The following is a 20,220-nucleotide window of genomic DNA, read 5'->3' on the forward strand; positions in this document are numbered from 1 at the left end:
CTAGGTTGGGCAGCCATCCTCCTCCCTGGAGAAAACTGGGAGCAGGACTATTCCTGTTTCCTTAGCACTTCCTCCCCTTTCTGACTTTGTCACATCTGGCTGATCACCCAGTGCTGAAAGGTACAGGCAGGCTATGCACTGCTCAGGCTACAAAATTCAGATCTGGATAGTCCTAAAATCCATAGCTGGGAGGGAGTGATAGCCAGAGGTCAATTTGTCCTTCTCGTGCTGTGTCCAGGCAGCACATTCCAAACTATATAACCCCCTACCAAAAGATCCCTGGGGTTAGAGGTCTTGATCCCCCATAGAAGCCTGCCCTAAATGTCTCTGCTCCTGTGCCTCCCACTGCTGTTCTGAGTGGGCAGGATCACAGGTGGGGTCTCAGGGATAGTCAGGATCTCTGTTGCTTTTCCCAGAGCCACACTTTTTCTCCTCCCAAGAGAATCATAAAGACTCTTGGAGCCCAAGAGATCTTTATAATCAGGCCCAGTCACTCCCCTGCTTCATATGCTTCAATGGTCCCATTTCATTGGGATAAAATCTAAACTTCAACCATGACTTACAAGCTCTTTCATGATCTGACCCCTGCTATCTCTGAAACCTTATTTGGTTTTCAATGCCTGGCTCACCGAGGGGCAAGAAGAGGCATGGTAGAGGTTATCTCACCCAGAGCTGTAACCACAGCAGCTCAGATGTTCCATGACAGCCCTTATTTGAAATCATTTGCCTAGGTTTTTTTTTTTTTCCCCCTTAGCCTCTGAGATCTAAATAACATGGAATTCCTATTCTGTAGCATCCACAGTGTCTCCATATCTAGAAGAGGCACCTGCTAGCCTACATGCCCCAGTTTAGGCTCAGGAAATATAGTGCCCAAACCCCTAACCCATCCTCATATCATGAAGCTGTATACTTTCCCAGCAATTACCAACCAACGCTAGATCCTTCCTGAGGGCATCCAAGGATGCAGCTAAATTCTTGCCCAGCACCCTTGAGAAAGGCATGATGTTGAATTCAATCAAGCCAATGCAACAGGCCACTGGAGGGAAACATCAAACCATGAGGCCCAGCTGAACTGCTGAGAATGCTACCCACTGAACTTCAGGAGGCTTGTCCTCAGCTCCTTCACAGGACCAGGGAGTGGTATGGCTTCCCTACAATCACTAGGCTCTGCCCACAGCTCTCGGGTACCCCTAGTCATCCACCTAAGCACAACAGCATGAGAGGTTCACATTCCCGACCCCTGCTTACCCCTGGTACCCAAGGAAACACTCACATCGGCTGGCTCCCTGCGGTGTCCCTCTCCGCTCCGCAGCCAGCTCCGGCTCAGCTCGCTTAGCTCTGGGATGGGCTGCACCTTGAGCCGCACACTATCCCCAGACTGTCGGATCATCTCCACGATCTCATCCCTGGACTTGCTCTCCACATTGTGCCCATTAATCTCTACCAGTCGATCTCCTGGTACCAGTCCCAGGGCCAAGTCCTTGGTACCTGCACCTGGCTCAGCAAAGTGAACTACTCTCCTATAGGCCTGGCCCTCTGGGCCCCGATCCAGCATGGTGGTGCGCCTCAGGGAGAAGCCGAAGTCTCCAGTGGGTCGTCGTTGCAGCTCCAATTCCCGGACGGCAGGGGTAGGTGGAGGTACCACAGGCGGAAGGCGCAGGTCAGCGGGGAACCTTTTAGTCACCAGCTCAGGGACTCGAGACCGGGGCCCTGGTCGAGGGATACCCGGGCCAGGATGTTGCACCACCTGCCCCTCTAGCGTCCTCACCTCCACCTGTGGAGATGGTGCTGCAGAGTGCTCTGAGGGGGTCGAAGTTTCTGAGGCACTCTCATCCCGACTACGCTGAGAGAAGGAGAAGCGCTTGACAATCATTTGTGAGTTCTGCTTGGCCAGAGAGCCAAATTTGGCTGCCCGCTGCAGCACAGAGCCCCGAAAGCTGCCTTCCTCACCCTTGAGGTCATCACTGGAGCTGGCCGTGCTGAGGTGGCCCGAGTCAAGGATGACGCTGCCCCGGTTGCTGTCGGAGTCAATGTCGGTCAGGTGCAGGTCGGAGCCACTGGCCACCTTGATGGGGATGGGGTTAGAGATTTCCAGGCGCGTCCTGCATTCACGCTTGGAGGAGCGGTTCAGGTTGAAGAAGCCCCGGCGCAGACTCATCTCTTCCAGGCTCTTCAGCTCTGCTGCGGACATTCGCTCCTTCTTCTCCTTCTTCTCCTTCTTCTCCTTCCTCCCACCATCTTTGTCCTTATCTTTCTTCATTAGGTTAAACATGGTGGAGTGCTGTTTTTAGGGGTGTCACCCACAAAGGATTATGAGTGTTTAGCAAAAGGCCTTCAGACTCCACCTTGCTGTTACAAACAGAAACACAGAGAGAAAAGTTATTCTTGCAGAGCTACTTCCTGTGTCTTCAGTCCAGACATAACCAACTGATAAACAGCCACCTCTTACTAATTGTGAGTGCTAATTATGTACCAGGCCCCCTGCTTTACACATTATTATCTCAGTTTATTTCATCCTTTAGTCCAATGTGTAGATATGCTGGAGAGAGCAGACCTGCTGGCAAGAGGAAGCACCAAGACAACCTGGAACCTGACTTAAGATTCAAATACAAAAAGAAAAGAGAAGAAACTATGCACTATCACCTTTCCACAGCCATGTCCACTAAAGCAACAGATACGTGTTCTACTGGACTCCTTCCTACACCTGTTATCCCCAGAGCAGCAGTGTCTGCCACTGGAGGATCCAGCATTTATGCAATGACTCTCTCTGCCAGGCCTGGTGCCAGCCACTTCACACACACTGTCCCATTCTACCCTCACAGGATACCTACAAGGTATGCATGATCACCTCTTCTTTACAAACGAGAAAAATGGAGCTCAGAAAGTTAAGGAGATATTAGGTGTCACCTAGCTAATAAATGGCAATGCTGAGTTTCAATGGCAAATACTATGTCCTTTTTAGGGTCTGGGTGCCTGAACTGGGGCAGGGAGGGAAGGAAGGGGAAGTTCCAGCCTGCACAGAGGACAGACAGCTGCGAGGTGGGGGTAGGGGTGAGGTCTGCTGGATAAACAGGATCCTGAAAAACTCACATCCTTTTCCCCACACCAACACCTAAATATAGCCTCAGGAAGAAAGCTGTGGCCACCAGAGAGAAAAACCCCAGCTCCAGACTGTGCACCTATGGCACCAACCTACTCTCACCCTTATTCTTACACATAACTGATTGGGGGCAGGACAGAGAAAAACCTGGTAGGGATGAAGCTGAGAGAGCCTTTCTTGTCCTAACCAGCAGGGAATTCGAAGTAGAAGTAGGCCATACCATCTAATTAGGAAATTAACTGTCATTTTTTTCTCTCTCCATGAGAGACTTCCCCTCTGAGTTCCAGACAGAGGATCTATAAGTTTACTCCCTCCAGCAATGGCCTCTTGCCAGGCCCTGAACAGGCATTTCCTCTCTGCACTCCACCCCCACAACCAAGCAGTGCCTCTAAGGCCCCCTCATTTCACTGAGAAGGACCCCCATCACCACCAACCTAAGTACAATGGCCTAGAAGGCTTCAAGGCCAGGAACTCTCAAGGGCCCTGGTGCACTAGCTAATTGCTTCCCTCTCTACTCAGCACCCTCACCCATGTGGTTTCTGGCAGATCAATGCATCGTCTTTCTAAAGCAGCACTGTCCATGAAAAATACAATTGAAGTCATATTTGTAATTTAGAATTTTCTAGAAGTCACATTAAAAAAGATAAAAAGAAACATGTGAAGCTGGGCAGGATAGTACATGCCTTTAATTCCAACTACTCAGAAGGCTGAAGCAGAAATATAGCATATTCTCACTCATGGAACCTAGACCTAAAATGATGATGATGATAATGATGATAGGACATGAATGCAAATGGGGGACTGTCTAAGGGGAGGGATCAGTGGGGGATTAGCAGGAGGGAGGAGGAGGAAAGGAAAAAATACTGAATATATGAAGATGGCATAATGAAACCACCAAACACTGTTTGAGAAAGGGGAGAGGAAAGTGGGGGGAATGGGACTATAACAGAGGAGGTGAACTTGTTCAAAGTACACTGTGTGCATGTATGGAATTATCACAATGAAACCCCCTCACATTATTAATGTATGCTAATTCAAAAGTAGAGCAAAAAATTTTTTAAATCACTGGAAATAATACCTTAAAAAAAAAAAAGATTGAAGCAGGGGGATCTCAAGTTCAAGGCCAGCCTGGGTAATATAGCAAGCCCCATATCAAAAACAAAAAAGGTGAAATTAACAAATAATATATTCTATTTAACACAATACATCTAAAAATACTGAGGTATTTTACAATCAGTTTTTCATATTAAGTCTTCAAAATCCAGTGTATATTTTATACTTAGAGCACATTTCAATTCAGATTAACCACATTTCAAGTATCAACAGTCTCGTGAGCTACTGGCTATCCAATTGGACAGTTCAATTCTGGAGAACTCTTTAGTTGTAGAGGACATCCAAAGAGGTAGGGACTCTAACCAGGTAACTAGCTCCTTGTGGGCACAGCAAGAACCCCTTCCCTCTCTGCCCGCAGTTTCTACTTAGTAAAACAAAGTTCTCTCTGAACTTGGTGGTTCTAAATGCTTCAAGAACAGTCACTGGGAGTTGGAAGACAGGAAATCTAAAGTCCAAAAGGCATATGACCAGGGGCAGTCCTGGCCAGCTGAGTCTGGACTGAGTTGGAGTCAGGGCCTGACAATTGATGATATTTTTTCTTCAGGACTCTACTTTGAGCACAGACCCATCATATACTAGGACATGGGGTCTTTGGCCAGTCATTACTCACACTATTTTAAAGGACTGGTTTAGAAGATGGCTTCAGGGTACATATGGGGGAAAATGAAAAGAAAGAAAAAAAACCAAAAAAGTATTTCGGCATTATCCCAACTACAGGGCAACCCAACTGTCAACAGTGCTATCCCATCAAGACACCCAAATCTCACTGTCCAGTCCTTACCCGATTCTGTTCTTTGCTGGAGGATAGAGAGCTAAGCAATACCAACGGAAATCAGCTCCAGAATTCCAGAATCTCTGAGTTGGAAAAGTCCCTTAAGGTAATTTTGTGTAAACCCCTGTTTCAACACAAACATATCCCTCACTTTCATGGCAGGAGCAATAGACAGTCACAGCACAGGGACGATGGCACTGGCTGGAAATTTAGATCTGGTTTCTATGCCTGGATATGCCAATAAATCAGTAGGGGACCTTGAACCCATTACTTTGCTCAAGGTTGAACTAAATGATCTAAGCTAGCTCTAAAATTCCAACTATCCAAGTCTCTTGTGGACACAGGTTAGTGATTAACTTTCTGTCAAAGATGCCCCTTTCATCCCAACCTTGTGGCCTTCAGGGACTGAGCCTTGTCATTCACCACCCCTGTCCTGCAACTATTATCTGCAGGGCTCACAAGGCACCTCTTCCCCACTGCCACCCCCATGAGGCCAGGTTTGGCTATGGACTGGTTCTTTCCTGAGCCACATGTCTAGAGTAACCCAGCTGCAGCCATCCCCTCCAGGACCGGATCTCCAATGCACCTCCTGCTGCTGCTCTTGTCTTCTCAGCCCCTAATTTGCAAGAAAGCCAGGCTCCATCACCTTCTTGGACTTGCCAACATCTCCTGTGCTTGAGTCCACAGCCTCTAGCAGCTCTGAAACCACTACCTCCCATCCTCATTCCAGGCTGCAGTTTCTACCCATCCTCCCTTCCTCCCCAACCCTCTCCCTTCAGTCCAGGGAAGGTCACACTACTCTTCCTCAGCCCTCACTCCTACTTCGGAAGCTCTTCCTGGTTTTAATTGGAGGAAAAGTAGGTAGTAAATTAGAGTGTATGGCTAAATTATCTTGACCCTCTCTCTCCAAAACTGAAACCAAGCGGATCAGTCAACTAAGCTGCTTTATCACTTTAAGGCACTGAGCATCTGAAAGGCAAGGACCATTCAATCCAAATATGCATCTATCTGTATTTCCATAAGAATGGATAAACAGTTTACATATTCATGAAATGGAATACAACTCAGCAATAAAAAGGAAACAACTACTGATACGCAAAACAGGGAAGAATCTCAAAACCTTTATGTGAACTGAGAGGGAAAAAATCATTATCAAAAGAGTACATACTGGTATGGTTCCATGAGATTCTACTAGAGGCAAAACTAACCTATAGTGAAAAAAACCCAAAGCAATGGTTACCCTGGGTCGGTAGGGTAGAAAATACAGAAGAAAGGGCAATAGGGGACTTTCTAGGGTAATGTTTATACCCTATATAAATATTGATAGAGGTTGAGTTGACAAGTATATGAATTTATCAACTGTCACCAAAAGGATATATAAGACTTGTGTGTTTTATTAAGCATAAATATTTATTCTAAAGAAAAAAAGAACAGTAAACAAATATTAAATTGTAGTTAATGATATACATCCTGGGATTTGGGGTAAGATATACTGATAGCTTCAATTGAGAAGTGTCAAAAATTTAAGATAACTTAATGGATGGATCAAGAGATAAAGTGGGATAAAGCAAGGACAGAAAAATGTTAATTGAATCTAGGAGGTGGGAGTGTTGCCTGTAATATTCTTAAACTTTTCTGAACGTTTGCAGATTTTTGTGACAAAGTGTTGGGAAACAGTATGTATCTATCAAGCATCTACTAAATGCCAGAGATATAAAAGCAAATAAGGCTATTGAAAACACTTGGGCTTTGGATGTCATGTAGCAAAACTGAGAACAAATCTGAAGCAATACCTATGCAAGCTTAGGTCACTTAAATGCATGCCTCTATTCCCCCAGCTGTAAAATGGAGATAATAGTACCTACCACAAAAGGAATGGGAATTAAATTAAATATATATATATATATATGGAATAGCTAAATTATAGAACAAGTACGCAGTTATTAAAAAGAATGAGGTAGGGGCTGGGGGTATAGTTCAATAGTAGAGCACTTGCCTAGTATATTTCATTTAATATAAATTCTTTTATATATACATATACATACATATATCTTCTTACGATGCCAAGCCCATGGTAAATTCTCTCTCTTTGTTGTTGTTGTGAGCGATACTGGGGTTTGAACTCAGGGCCTCACACTTGCTAGGCAGGTACTCTAACCACTTGAGCCACTTCACCAGCTCTGCCCATGCTAAATTCTCAAGAATGGCACAGGAGGTAGAGATTGAAAGGACTGAGGTTCCAGGTCCTCCAAGAGCCACTTAGTGAGACCCCCCCAACTCAGGTGCACACCAGTGGTCCTAGCTATACACCTCCAGTAGGTGGGCATATGGCTATGTGAGGTCAGCAGCAGGCAAAAACTCAAGACCCTACCTGAAAAATAACTAAAGCAGAAAAGGGCTGAGGGTGTGGCTCAAGTGGTAAAGCACAAGCGAGAGGCCCTGAGTTCAAACCCCAGTACCACCAAAAAATAATGGTACTTAATAGTAGAAAGGCATATATTTTGCCATCAAAATGGAGTAATAGAGAAGATAAGAGAAAATACAAACGATTCTAGCACAAGTGAGACTAAAGTAAACCCCAACCTTTGTATATGGAAAGTAAAGCCCAAAGAAGTGAAGGCAACTGGTGAGCATGTAAGTGGCCAAGCAGGACCTCACCAACTTGAGTCCACAGCCCTATAGCTACAGCCAGCCAATTCATAGATGCAGAAGTACAACCAACCAACAGATATGACCAGTTAGTCAGCCTCTGTAATAGTCACAGACATGTGAAATAAACGTATACTATTTTTCACTTAGCAGTTTGGTAAAACCTATCAAGGTTGGTAACATTAATCGGGACAGGAAGCAAGGACTCTCATATATGCTGGTAGTGTACAAACTGTTGTGTTTGTGATGTGTGTGTGTGTGTGTGTGTGTGTGTGTGTGTGTGTGTGTAGGCCAGGTGATCTTTATTACAAAAATATGGACTACTTCACGAATTTATGTATCATCTTGTCACAGAGGCCATGCTAATGTTCCCTATATCATTCAATTTTAGTGTAGGTGCTAACAAAGCTAGCACTGGCCAAAGTTATCTTTTAGGATGCAAGTTGGTGATGAAAATATGTATGCACATGTTCTTTGGGCAACTTTACTTAATAGGTCACCCATAGATACACTAAACATGGCTAATCTTTGCAACATAGTTTATAACAGTAAATCTATAAATATAATGTGCATCACTGAGAAATAGCTAAATTATGAAACAACTAGACAGTTACTAAAAAGAATAACATAGGGGCTGGGAGTATAGCTCAGCAGTAGAGCACTTGTCTAGTTAGTGTGCATGAGACCTTGGTTTCTATCCTCAGCAAGGAAAAAAAAAAAGAAATGAGGTAGATTTGTATATACTGATCTGAAAAAAAAGATCTATACTATATTGCTAAGTGAAAAAAGTTTTGGGATAGTATATAATGTTAAATGCTAAATTTTTTAACTGTACACATATATGAATATATACACTTATGTAACATGCCATATTTACATGTTCATGGTAAAATATATGTTCTGGAGAGGAGACAGATTTCAGGTCAGAGCAGATTTGTGTTTCATCTATATGGCTTTAATTTTTTTACAATGAAAATATTCAGCTGGTGGGGTATATGTGTGCACGTTTGTGTGTATGTGCATGTGTGTGTGTAATTAAGCCTAGGGGCTTTGAATAGTGACATTATGTGCAATTTTTTATATACTTTTCAGCATGTTCTTTACTTCCCACAGGAAAAAAATTAATAGTTAAGTTGGGCATAGTGGTACACAACTGTAATCCTAGCATTTGGGAGGCTGAGGCAAGTTCAAGCTCAGTCTGGGCTACATTTCAAGACCTTGTCTCAATAAAAGGAAAGAGAACCGGGGGCATGATTCAGCTGGTAGAGCACTTGCCTATCAAGCTTGAGAATCTGAGTGCAATCCTCAGTATCACCAAAAAAAGTAATAGTAACGACATTAAGTGATATTTTAATATAATATATTAAATCCTTCTTTTATATGTATAAAAGAAGGCCTGGAAAGCTCTATCACAAAAATTTATCTGGTTATCTCTGGGGAGTAAAGGGCAAAAGGGAGTGACACTTAGCTTTCTACCTAATACACTTCCTAATGTTTCAACTTTTTTCAGCGGTGTTACTTTTCGTGATTTTAAAGGTTTAAAAACCAGAATAAAAAATGAAGAGTCTTGTATGCAATCTATTAACATTAAAACGTGAATAGGGTTTGCAATGGTCAGTTTAAGGATTGCCTTCTTGTCTTGAAAAACTTTCAATGACTTGGGGGGACCTCACTGATGTCTTGAGGCTTTCAGTAGAGACAGATTTAAATGGGTCACCCTGCAGCTGGCAAAGCAGAAACCCCAGGAAATGAAAACTACTATAACACTAGCATCCCAACACAGGGCGCCCATACTTGGCTGCGGTGGGTGGATACTTAGGTCAGTCCCCAGCCCCCACCGCAGACCACACTCATAAATAAATACAAAGGAAATCCTTTCCCCTAGAGAGCCGGCCTCCCTCGTGTGGCCTCTGACCTCCTATAGTGGCAGTCCCCTACAGCGCCAGGCCCGCATCAGGGATGTCCCAGGCGACCCGAAGGGGTCGTGCGGCACCTGACCCTGCCGGCCGGTCAGCCCGTCGCCACGCCCGCTCCCCGGTTCTGCCGAGCTCCGCCGCGCCGCGTGACTCACTGCCGGGTCACACGGAGCTTATCGCGCTCCAGGTGTGCTCGCTCCGCTCCGAGTGCACGCTTCTCACATGACATCAGCCGGCCGGCCCGCCCGCCCGCCGGGCATTTCCCCGTGGCCGGCCTGCCGTGTTGCGCGGCCCCGAGCGCCTCCCGCCACGATCCTGACTCCCCGGGAACGTAGAAAGCCGCGGGCCGCGGAAGAACGTGAGCCAGAGACATGGGCTGCCCGGCCCCGGCCCCGCTGCTCTTCCAGGTGCCGCTGCCTGGGCTCTAAGCCTGGCCTGCCTGCAGCCTAGCTCCCCAGTCACCCGCCTTCTTCTGCGTGACCTTGAGCAAGTCGAGTCTCCGCTCTACTCTTAGCTATTCCAGCTATCACATCTCCTAAGGCCTGACAGCGTGGACTCGGCCTCCAAGCTGCTGCTAGTGAGGTATTCTGTTCTACCACAAACTGCAGATTCTAATCCTGGCGGTGCCTCCAACATGCTTTGTGACCTTGAACTCATCACCCATCATCTCTGAATACCAGAGAACAAAACTTATCCCTAGTAAGTTACTTATCCCTAGTAAGTCAGGATGAAGTACCTAGAAGAGAGAATAGGCCTTGAGCCCTGTAAAATCATCGGTCCACAACTTAAACTGCTATCTCTCCAAATCACTTGAAACGGTCAAGGGAATATGGATAATTTACAAGCCACAGAATTCCTGCCTACAGGAAGGGCAGGGAAGTTAAGAAGAGTAGAAGTGAGTGGAGGCTTACTGGGTTGGTGCCCCACACCTTCCAGTCCAGCTCCTACCCTAATCCACCTCATCCTCTAATTCAGGCTACCTCAGAAAATGGTAGTGGTACCTCAGTACCACTGAGAGAAAAGAAAAGGAAATGGTGATGGGGGTGGAGTGCAGTATGCAGATCTTAAAAGCAGCATGGCCTAGCCCAAAGCAGAACTTAAAAACTCCATCCAGCCCTTGACCTGAGTTCTATGGGAACCTGCCAATCACAACACAGTGGTCCCCTCAAATCTTTTTTCTTTTTTTTTTTTTTTTTTGGCAGTACTGGGGCTTGAACTCAGGGCCTCATGCTCATTAGGCAGGTATTCTACCCCTTGAGCCATTCCATCAGCACCCACCTCACCTCAAATCTTTAAGCCAGGCCCTAGCCCCTTAACTTTACCCACCACACCCCAGGACATGCTTGGATCAAGGTCTAAACCCAAGGCCACCAACAAGACCCAGCTCACATGAATGCTCTGGTTCCCATCTGAAGTGTTCACTCCAGGTGAGGGCATCTGGCTGAGGACAGACCTGTAGTTAGAAAGAGCAAGAACAGCCCTTCTTCCCTGAAGACCTGTGACACACCAAGTCTTGCTCAGGACTTCCTGAGTCCCAACAACTCCCTGCTCCACCCCAGCAGGGTGGATTCTTCCTTTCATGTAAGCCTCAGGTCTGCCCCACCCAGTCCACCTTCAGGGACCTGCCTCTGAGGGATCCCAGAGTTCTCAGGCCCAAGTTTTGAAGACACATGCCCTCCTCAATGAACAGCCTGACACAGGGCCTGTTAAAGGGGCTCCAGCCAACAGGCTGGCTACCCAGACTGCCCAGGAGTGGGACTGAGACCAAGCAGGAGTCAGGAGAGCACAGTCAACATGAGGGCTTCTGAAGGAGTCTGGAGCAGGGAAGGAAGCCCTCAGGCACACACCCTGGCACCAGAGCCAGTCAAAGAGAGAGAGAAAGACAACAAACTAGACACTCAGAGCTGCCAGGCACCTGATCATCAACTGTCCAAAGTTCAAAGCTCCCAAAAGAAGTGACCACCAGCCTATGAACACTGTACACCCACCCTCCACCCCTACCTACAACCCTGCTCATTCCCTAATCCCCCCAACAGAACAGCTCACCCCAAAGCCATTGTCTTCCTGGAATTTAGGCCCACTCCCAGTACTCTCAACACCAAATGGACAAGCATACCTCCACCCAAGGCTATATATAACGAGTCCTGTCCAGCAACCCAGAGGATGTTTCCTGGAAAGCCTCATCACAAAAGGATGGAGGGGAAGTTGAGGAGGCAGCAGGCCTTTGACAAAGGGCCAGCAAGGCTTGTCAGGAAGCCAGAGACCTCAGGAGAGCAACTTTTAATATCCCCAAATAGAAAGTAGCCCCTGAACCAGAAAGGGTGGGGAACAGTAGGCCAGGCCTGTTGCTATGACAACAGGACACCAACCTGCTCAAGAAAAGTGCTCCAGATCTGCTAAGCATAAGGAAAGGCAGCTCCACTCAATGTCCTCTAGATTCAGTGTCCTGCTAAGGTGATCCTGCTCTTAGTCACTGTGATTACCTTACCCTCCTCAGTGCATACATATAGGCTTCCTCTTTCCACAGGGATACTTTCAGGGCTTCCTCAGCCATAGACATGCCAAGGACAAGAGACAAAATGAACCCATGCAAACAAGCCCAAGTCATTGGCAAGATTGAAGGGGGCAGGAAACCAATTCTATCATTTTGGGGGACCATCTGAGGACAGGAAGGCCCTAGCTAGGAGACTCCCTCCCAGAAAGTGCTTCCCTGCCCTCCCCACAGAAACTATGAGGCCACCACCATCAACATGCCCTGTTGGCCAAATGACCAGGCAAAATGAATATGGCTTAACAAACTGTCTTCCTCTCCACCTCCCCTCATCCACTGGCTCATTCTTGCAGCAGTCTTTCCAACTAATCAGCCAGACACATGTGCCTTGCAACAGGGCGACACCCCCACAACAAAGCCCCAATGTGTGGTGTGTCCCTGCAGGCCTTATCTCAGCCAGGAGCACGACCCACTCCTTGGGTCATGTTGAGTACCAACCTTCGTGCCCCCTAACACGGGGGAGAGGAGGCGGGCGGGAGGACGTGACCCTGCCACCTCCTCTTTCACTGGGGAAACAACTCGCATGACAGGTTTGCAGGGCGGGGCGTCAGGCGCTCTCTCCCCAGGCCTGGGTAGGCTGTCCAATCTTCCCACACACACTCCACCCTCTGCAGGGAAAGGTGAGGTGAGCAGCCAGGCACAGGGGGCAGCCTGCACTCCCTAATCCCACAAACCGGCCGTTCGCTCACCCCCTCCCCATCTTCTGTCCCAAGGGGAGGGGGCCCGGGAAGCAGGGTCTCCATTGTTTTGCCAGCTGTCTAGCAGCTGCTCCTTTGAGAGGAGCCCGCTGTCGGCCTGGCAGTGAAAGGGTGAAGGCCGCTGGGAGGGATAAAGGGCTTGGTGGAGGTGCTCGCCTTTCCCTCTGTGTTTCTCAGCGTCTCCTTCCATTGCTCCATCGGGGAGGGGGGATCCTGGACCCGGGAAGCACCCCCGCCCCCCCGTCCCAAGGCTGCAGTCCCCATCCCGCAGCTCTGGGCCACCTGGGCTTCTCCAAGTCCCCAACCCCCACCCCCACCACCTCCTAAACCGAAGGCCACCCTGTCCTGCCTCTGGCGCCCCGAAGCTGGCCAAAAGCAGTCGGTGCTTTCCCTCCCCGCCGATCCAGGTCGGCCCCCTCTCCCGGCTGTCGAGCTCCGCGGCGCCTCCAGGGACCGGAGCCGGGAGTCCGGGCCGCCGCTTCCAGGGGACAGGGGGAGGAGGAGGCGCAGGCGGGCCCCGCCGTCCGCCGGGCCAGCCGGCCGGCCCGAGCCTGCCCCGCCACCCTACCAGGCCCGGCCCGCCACCGGGCGGCCACCCCGCACTCACCAGCCGCCGGAGCCCGCCCGGCAGGCAGCAGAAGCGGAGACGCGGCATCCAGCGGCCCCGGCCCGGTCCGGGCAGGAGCGCAGCGCGGCGCAGCGCAGCGCAGCGCCGCCCCCCGCGACCGCGCGAGTCGAGCCGAAAGGGAGCCCCCTGCTGGCGGCTCCGGGGATAAACGCCAGGCGCGCGGCCAGACGCGAGCCATGCGGGCACCCGCGCACCCGAGGGACATGGTCAGCAGCGGGCTCCGAGGTCCTGTCGCCGTGTCCGGGAGGCGCTGCCTGCAGGTCCTGTCCGCACTGGGCATGACCGAAAGGTACTGAGTGGCTCTACCCAGGGCAGACACCAGGGCTGTACTGAATGTGTAGCAGTGCTGCCCAAGGTAGGCACTGGACCCTCCTGGTGGTGCTCAGGATGGTGGTGTCCAGAGGAACCAGTCGAGTCTTGTCGCCACCTCTTCCCACAGTGGCTCTTCAGAGGCACACACGGGCGCCCCGCTGGATGCTGCCAACTGGCTCTGAGCAGGTATTACCAGAATGCACACTCCCACTACAGGCCCCCAATGTGGAAGAGCCCTTGAGACTTTTAAGAGGCTTGTCTAGCACCCATGTGGCTCTAAGCTCCATCTCTTAACACCGAAGAAACAAAAAAGGCCAAAATCCAGTACACCAACAGCTCCACTCTGGTGAGGGTGTAGAGCAACTGGAACCCATGCCCTGCTGGTGGAGTGCAAAACCATACAGCAACTTTGAAAGATGGATTCTTAGAAAATTTAACATCTATCCAAACCCAAGTCCCACAGGGGGGAAAAAAAATTAACATCGTCTTACCATACAGTTCAGCAATCACAATCCTCGGTATTTACCTAAGTGAGCTGAAAACATGAAAACCTGCTTGTAATGTTTATAACAACTTTATTTACAACTGCCAAAACTCGGAAGTAACCAAGATGACCTTCAGTAGGTGAATGGATAAACAAATTATGGTACATCTAGACAATGAAATGTTATTCAGCACTAAAAGAAAATGAGCTAGCAAGCCATGAAAAGACATGGAGGAACCTTAAATGAATATTTCTAGGTGCAAGAAGCCAAGCTAAAAAGGCTACATACTGTATGATTAATTATATAGCATTCTGGAAAGGGCAAAACTGGTGTGTTTACTAGGGAGATGGTAAAAAGATTGGTGGTGGTAGGGTTAAGGTGGAGGGAGGGATAGCTAGCAGAGCACAGAGGATTTTTAATGATACTACAGTGATGGGTACATGTCATTACACATTCCTTGAAACCCATAGAATGTACACCATCAAAAGTGAGTCCTCATGTCAAATCATTGTGTGTGATAATGTTAATGTACACACATTAATGTACATCTCTTGTGTGGAATGTTCACAGGGGGAAACTGTGGGGCAAAGAGTACTTAAGAACTCTGTTACTTTCAATTTTGCTGTGGATCTCGAACTGCTTTAAAAAGTAAAGCTTATCATAGCCAGGTACAATGGTTCTTGCCTGCAATCCCAGCTACTTGGGAGGCAGAAGGAGGATCTCAAGTTCAAGAGCAACCTGAGCAAGGTCAGTAAGACCCTATCTCAAAAAACAAAATAAAAAGGAAAGGGCTAAGGATGTGCTTGAATAGTAAGGTGCTTATCTAGCATGCATGAGGCCCTGGGTTCAATCCCCTAATAAAACAAAAAGTTTATTAATTTAAAAAAGTTAACTGGATCAATACATAAAGACCATAAAGAACAGTGCCCAACTCTCAGCTGAGGAAATGAAGCACGGAATAGTTCATGACTTGCAATAGGTTGCGTGTAGTGAGTCAAGGCACCAAAAACCCATGTGTTTTTCCTATGACAGTGAAATGAATGGGCATAGGAACAACTCGTTTATATGTCCACACCTAGGACACTCTTAGGGTAGCACAGGATGCTGGTGGCTCATGTTTGTAATCCTAGCTACTTGGGAGGCCAAGACTGGGAGGATAGTAGTTCAAGGACAGCCCAGGTAAATAGTTTTTGAGACCCCATTTCCAAAATAACCAAAGCAAAATGGAGACTAGAGGTGTGGTTCAAGCAGTAGAAAGCCTGCTTTGCAAGCATGAAACTCTGAGTTCAAACCCCAGTCCCACCAAAAAAATAAATAAATAAAAAGAGTTCCTCTTGCCTGCACCAGAAACCAGTCTCAAATACCAGGCAAGATTTAAATGTCAGGGCAACATTCACACTGACACAGTGATGATGGTTCTTACTCACTCAGTTTAAGTCTTTTATATCCCAAAGGCCAGAATAACCCTTGTCTTAGCTCTAAAAGTAAAAGCAAAAGTAAAGCACTTTTCAGTCCTCCCAGAAAAATACCAGAGCAGCATCCATAGAAAACAGCCAGATGGTCTCAGAAAAGCTCATTTTTCCAAAAGATTCCTAAGGTCCTAAGGCAACCTGACTTTAATTGATAAGCCCTCTCAGAAAGAATTGAGGTAATAAAAAATCACTTAATTAATTGACCCCTTGCTATGGGCCAGGCAGTCTTTTTACCCCTTGACACACATGTCTCATTTAGTTGCCACAATTACTCTGAGAGTTGCCATCCTTATCCCCACTTTACAGATTAGAAACCAGGTTTAGGAAACCCAAGCAACCTGTCCAAGGCCTCGTGGCTAAAAACTAGCAGAGCCCGGTGTGCTTGCTTACAGCACTCGGCTGGGCTGCATGGATGTGGAACAATATGGAGGGGAGGGTGCCTGGGCTTTGGGGCCACACAGAGAGGACACTGGCTCTCGCAGCTGCCAGGAAGCTCTTAGCCTCTTTAAAGCCCAATTTTCTCATCTATAAAATGGCATAATAATAGTGCCTAATAGTGCCTACCTCTAAAGGCTGTGAGAAGATTGAATAAGCACAGTCACTTAAAGCAATTAGCACAGCACTTGGAAACTTGTCAGAGGTTAGCAGATGTTAGCTATTATTAATCTCATCCGTAAAACAAGGGTTGATATTATGTATGTCATAGAGTTAGCTCAAGGAGAAGTGGCAATTGTAAACTGTGCATAAACAGCCTCCAAAAAGAATGAAGGCTACTCTGTAGACTGAGGCAAGAGGACCACATGAGCCCATGAGTTTGACACCAGACTGGGCAATGATGGAGATCCTGTCATTAAAAAAAAAAAGAGAGAGAGAGAAAGAAAATAAGCAAGGCTGCTTTTTTAAAAGCCACAGAGGGTCATGCATGGTGGCATACACCTATAATCTCAGCTACTCAGGAGGCATAGGTAGAAGGATCATGATCCAAGATCAGCCCTGGGAAATAAGGGCAAGACCTCATCTGAAAAATAGCTAAAGCAAAAAGGGGCTGGTGGGCCAGGCACAGTGACTCATGTATGTAATCCTAGCTTCTCAGGAGGCAGAGATCAGGAGGACTGTGGTTTGAAGCCAATCCAGGCAAATAGTTCTCAAGACCCTATCTCAAAAATATCCAACACAAAAAAGGGCTAGCAGAGTGACTCAAGTGGTAGAGCGCTTGCCTAGCAAGAGAGAGGCCCTGAGTTCAAACCCCAGAATCCCTACACACACACACACACACACACACACACACACACATCACAGAATTGTAAATCTTCCTAATAGCAAAAAGTTTATTAATTTCAAAAAGTTAACTGGATCAATACATAAAGACTATAAAAAACAGTGCCCAGCACGTAGTAACATTCTTTTTATTCTCTTACCCAGCTCTCAGCTGAGGAAATGAAGCACAGACTGGCTCTGACTTGCAACAGGTTGCACACCAGTTTTGCGCCTCTGACTGACATCTCTGATTTGTTTTTGGCTTTTGGGTTTTTTTTGGTGGCACTGGGTTATGAACTCAGGGCCTCATGCTTGCTAGACTGGCACTCTTAACACTTGAGCTACTCCATCAGCCCTTTTCTGTGATGGGTTTTTTTTCAAAATAGAGTCTTGAAAACTGTTTGCCCAGGGCTGGCTTCCAACACAATCCTGATCTCTGCCTCCTGAGTAGCTAGGATTATAGGTGTGAGCCACCAGCACCTGACCAAGATCTAAAGTCTTGATCAAATTTGAGTTTGGCTTTGGGAGGCAAGAATACTTCAGAAGTGGTATAGCCTTCTCCATCAGGAAGCCTCTGAAATGACACTTAAGACATCAGAAGATTATGATTGTATTTAGTTGAAATGTAAGAATATAAAAAGGGCCTGTCCATCAACAGGTACACAAAAGGTGGTTTATAATTCAGTGGACTGTTATTTAGCCATAAAAAGTTAGGAAATTCTGATAGATACTACAACACGGGTGAACCTTGAAAACATGCTATGCAAAAAAATGCCAGACACAGAAGGACAAAAATATTGTATGAGTCTAGTTATATGAGGCACCTATAATATGCAAATTTGTAGAGACAGAAACTAAAATGCAGCTTACAGGGACTGATGGGAATGAAAATTGGGGAGCCACTGTTTAGGGGGTACAGAGTTTCTGTTGAGGTGGTGGAAACTTCCAGTAATGAATAGTAGTGATGGATGTGTGACAATGCAGCCGTGCAACTCAATGCTACAGAACTGCACATTTAAAAATGGTTAGAATTGGGCTGTGTAGCTTAATGGTACAGTATGCATGTACAAGGCCCTTGGCACGATCCCCAGCACTGCCAAAAAAAAAAATTAAATAGTAAAATTTATGCTATGAATATTTTATCATGCAAAAAAAAAATTAAGAACCCAGCCATTGCATAAAATAAGGGCTTCAGTTTATGTGATGCCTTTCTGAACCTGTGGCCTTACTCCTGCACTGATCTGCCCATAGCTGAGGTGTTCCTTCTAGGCTTCCAAGAATTTCCTGTCATCTCTTTGATGATCTACAGCAATCCATAGCCCCATCATCGATGAACCTGGCATCCCAGACTATGGACAAGCAGGGATGTGGAGGCAGCCAGGGGCCAGTGCTTCCTGAGTCAAAGGGGAAAGCTGTGCCCCACCTTTGCTTCACCAATGACAACCTCTCAGTTTCCACCTTGTGAAACTGGACCTTCCAACTCCTACCTCCCAGAGTTGTTGGAAAGACTGAATGAGGTCCTGTAATGGTCAAGTGCTGTACAGAGAGAGAACTTTTCATTATTACTCCTAGAATGATTTGAGGAGGACTGTCCTAGAACTTAGGTAAGGAACTCATCGGGAAATGGGACCCTCCAGAGGTTAGCAACTTTGCACACTAAACTTTCCTCAATGTCACTCTTGGTAATGTCAGCAGTACGATGACCAATGGTTCTCGTTTTCCAGTGACTGAGGTCATTCCCAGTATATGGGATTTTCAGTGCTAAAATTGAGAACATTCCAGGTGTGTTAGTCACTCAAGCAGTGACCTTCCAATTGTCAATTCTAGGGACAGCCTCTCAGGCCTGATGACCATTGCCCTTTTGACCTGTCTCCCCTCTAGAACTTGGCCTCCAGAGCCACTTTTGGATTTCCTTGCTGGATACACTTTCTCTGCTGGGCCTTCCATGCTGGCACTTCTTAGGATGTCTCCCTTGCCTTCTGCTCTTAGGATCAATACTCCCTTGGGAGAGTATAGATCCCAGGACTCCTGGCCACCTCCAACACAATGGATAACTCCCAAATCTCCATGGCATCCATCACTGTAGAAGCCAGCCTGGTACTTCTCCCTTGAGGATTGACTCTAATCCCCAGGTAGTGCTGTGCAAGGCCACTCTCCCTGCCCCTCCCTCTCTTTCAGTGCCCATCCACTCAGGCACCAAGTCCTATTGATGCCAATCCATAAATGTCTCTCCAATCTGCATTGTCAGCTCATTCCCACAGCTATGGCCTCTTTTCAAGCCTTATTCACTCTTGTCTAGACAATTGCAACAGCCAGTCACCTGCTGCCACTTCATTCTCTCCAATCCACTCTCCATGTGGCTTGTCAGAACAGTCTTTCTAAATTGCAAATATGATTAGGTCCCTCCCTGGCTTGGATTTCTTGAGAGGCTCCCAGTGGCCTAGCACAGGGGTCAGCAAGCTTTTCTGGAAAGGATTTAATAGTAAATAGTTTAGGCTTTGTAGACCAGATGGTCTCTGTCCCAACTATTCAAAACTAGCACAAAAGCAGCTACAGACAATACATAAAATGAATGGGCATGGCTGAGCTCCAATAAAACTTTATTTACAAAAGCAGGTGGTGGGACATATTTGGCCTCCTGGGCTAGGGAACAAATCCAAGCTTTCTAGCATAGTCCAAAAAGACTTCATGCAGCAGTAATAGCAATGCTTTTTTTTTTATTGTACTAGAATTTGAACTCAAGGCCTTGTGCTTGCTAAGCAGGCACTCTACAATTTGGGTCATGCTCCCAGACCTTTTTTGCTTTAGTTATTTTTCAGGTAGGGGCTCACATTTTTGCCTGGAGTGGCCTCAGATTATGGTCCTCCTACCTATGGCCTCCCCAGTATCTGGAATCAGAGATGCACACCACTGGGATACCAGGCTTATTGGTTGAGATGGAGTCTTACTAACTTTTTGCCCAGGCTAGCCTTGAACCTGGAACCTCTGATGTCTACCTCCTGAGTAGCTGGGATTTCTGGTGTGAGCCACTGTGCCCAGCAGAAATGCCTTACTCTTCCCTGAGTAGCTCACTATGCCCCTCAATTTGAAACATTCTTCTCCATTTAAGTCTAGGGGGCCACTGATCAAGGTTCATTTCAGATGTCAGTCCCCCTGGGAAGCTGCCCACAACCCCATCAAGAAGGGTTGGTCCTCCCTCACTGACTCTGGCACTTTCTACCTGTCTGTCATCACACTTAATCATTGCGAGTGTATGCAGTATTTCTT

The 20,220-nt window shown here is 47.1% G+C and overlaps 1 protein-coding gene and 1 non-coding gene across 8 annotated transcripts in view; both read right to left on the bottom strand.

The window, feature by feature from the left end:
* Myo18a (myosin XVIIIA) overlaps positions 1–13,554 on the bottom strand; it is a 96,012-nt gene extending 82,458 nt beyond the window's left edge. For 4 of the 7 annotated variants that reach the window (XM_074046507.1, XM_074046506.1, XM_074046505.1 and 1 more), the window contains exons 1-2: positions 13,407–13,553; positions 1,274–2,349 (exon numbers count right to left, since the gene is read on the bottom strand). In XM_074046507.1, the coding sequence (XP_073902608.1) occupies positions 1,274–2,272 (999 nt within the window). In that variant the 5' untranslated portion in view covers positions 2,273–2,349; positions 13,407–13,553. Of the gene's footprint in view, positions 1–1,273; positions 2,350–13,406 lie in introns of all 7 variants that reach the window. The other 3 variants (XM_074046502.1, XM_074046501.1, XM_074046500.1) reach the window with 1 other exon arrangement.
* On the bottom strand, positions 7,944–8,049 carry LOC141414337 (U6 spliceosomal RNA). The gene has a single exon (XR_012439395.1). It is a non-coding gene; the product is annotated as a U6 spliceosomal RNA (small nuclear RNA).
* Positions 13,555–20,220: the final 6,666 nt, after the last annotated feature.

This window comes from Castor canadensis, chromosome 11, assembly GCF_047511655.1.
Source record: "Castor canadensis chromosome 11, mCasCan1.hap1v2, whole genome shotgun sequence".
In the NCBI taxonomy this organism is placed as follows: Eukaryota; Metazoa; Chordata; class Mammalia; order Rodentia; family Castoridae; genus Castor; species Castor canadensis.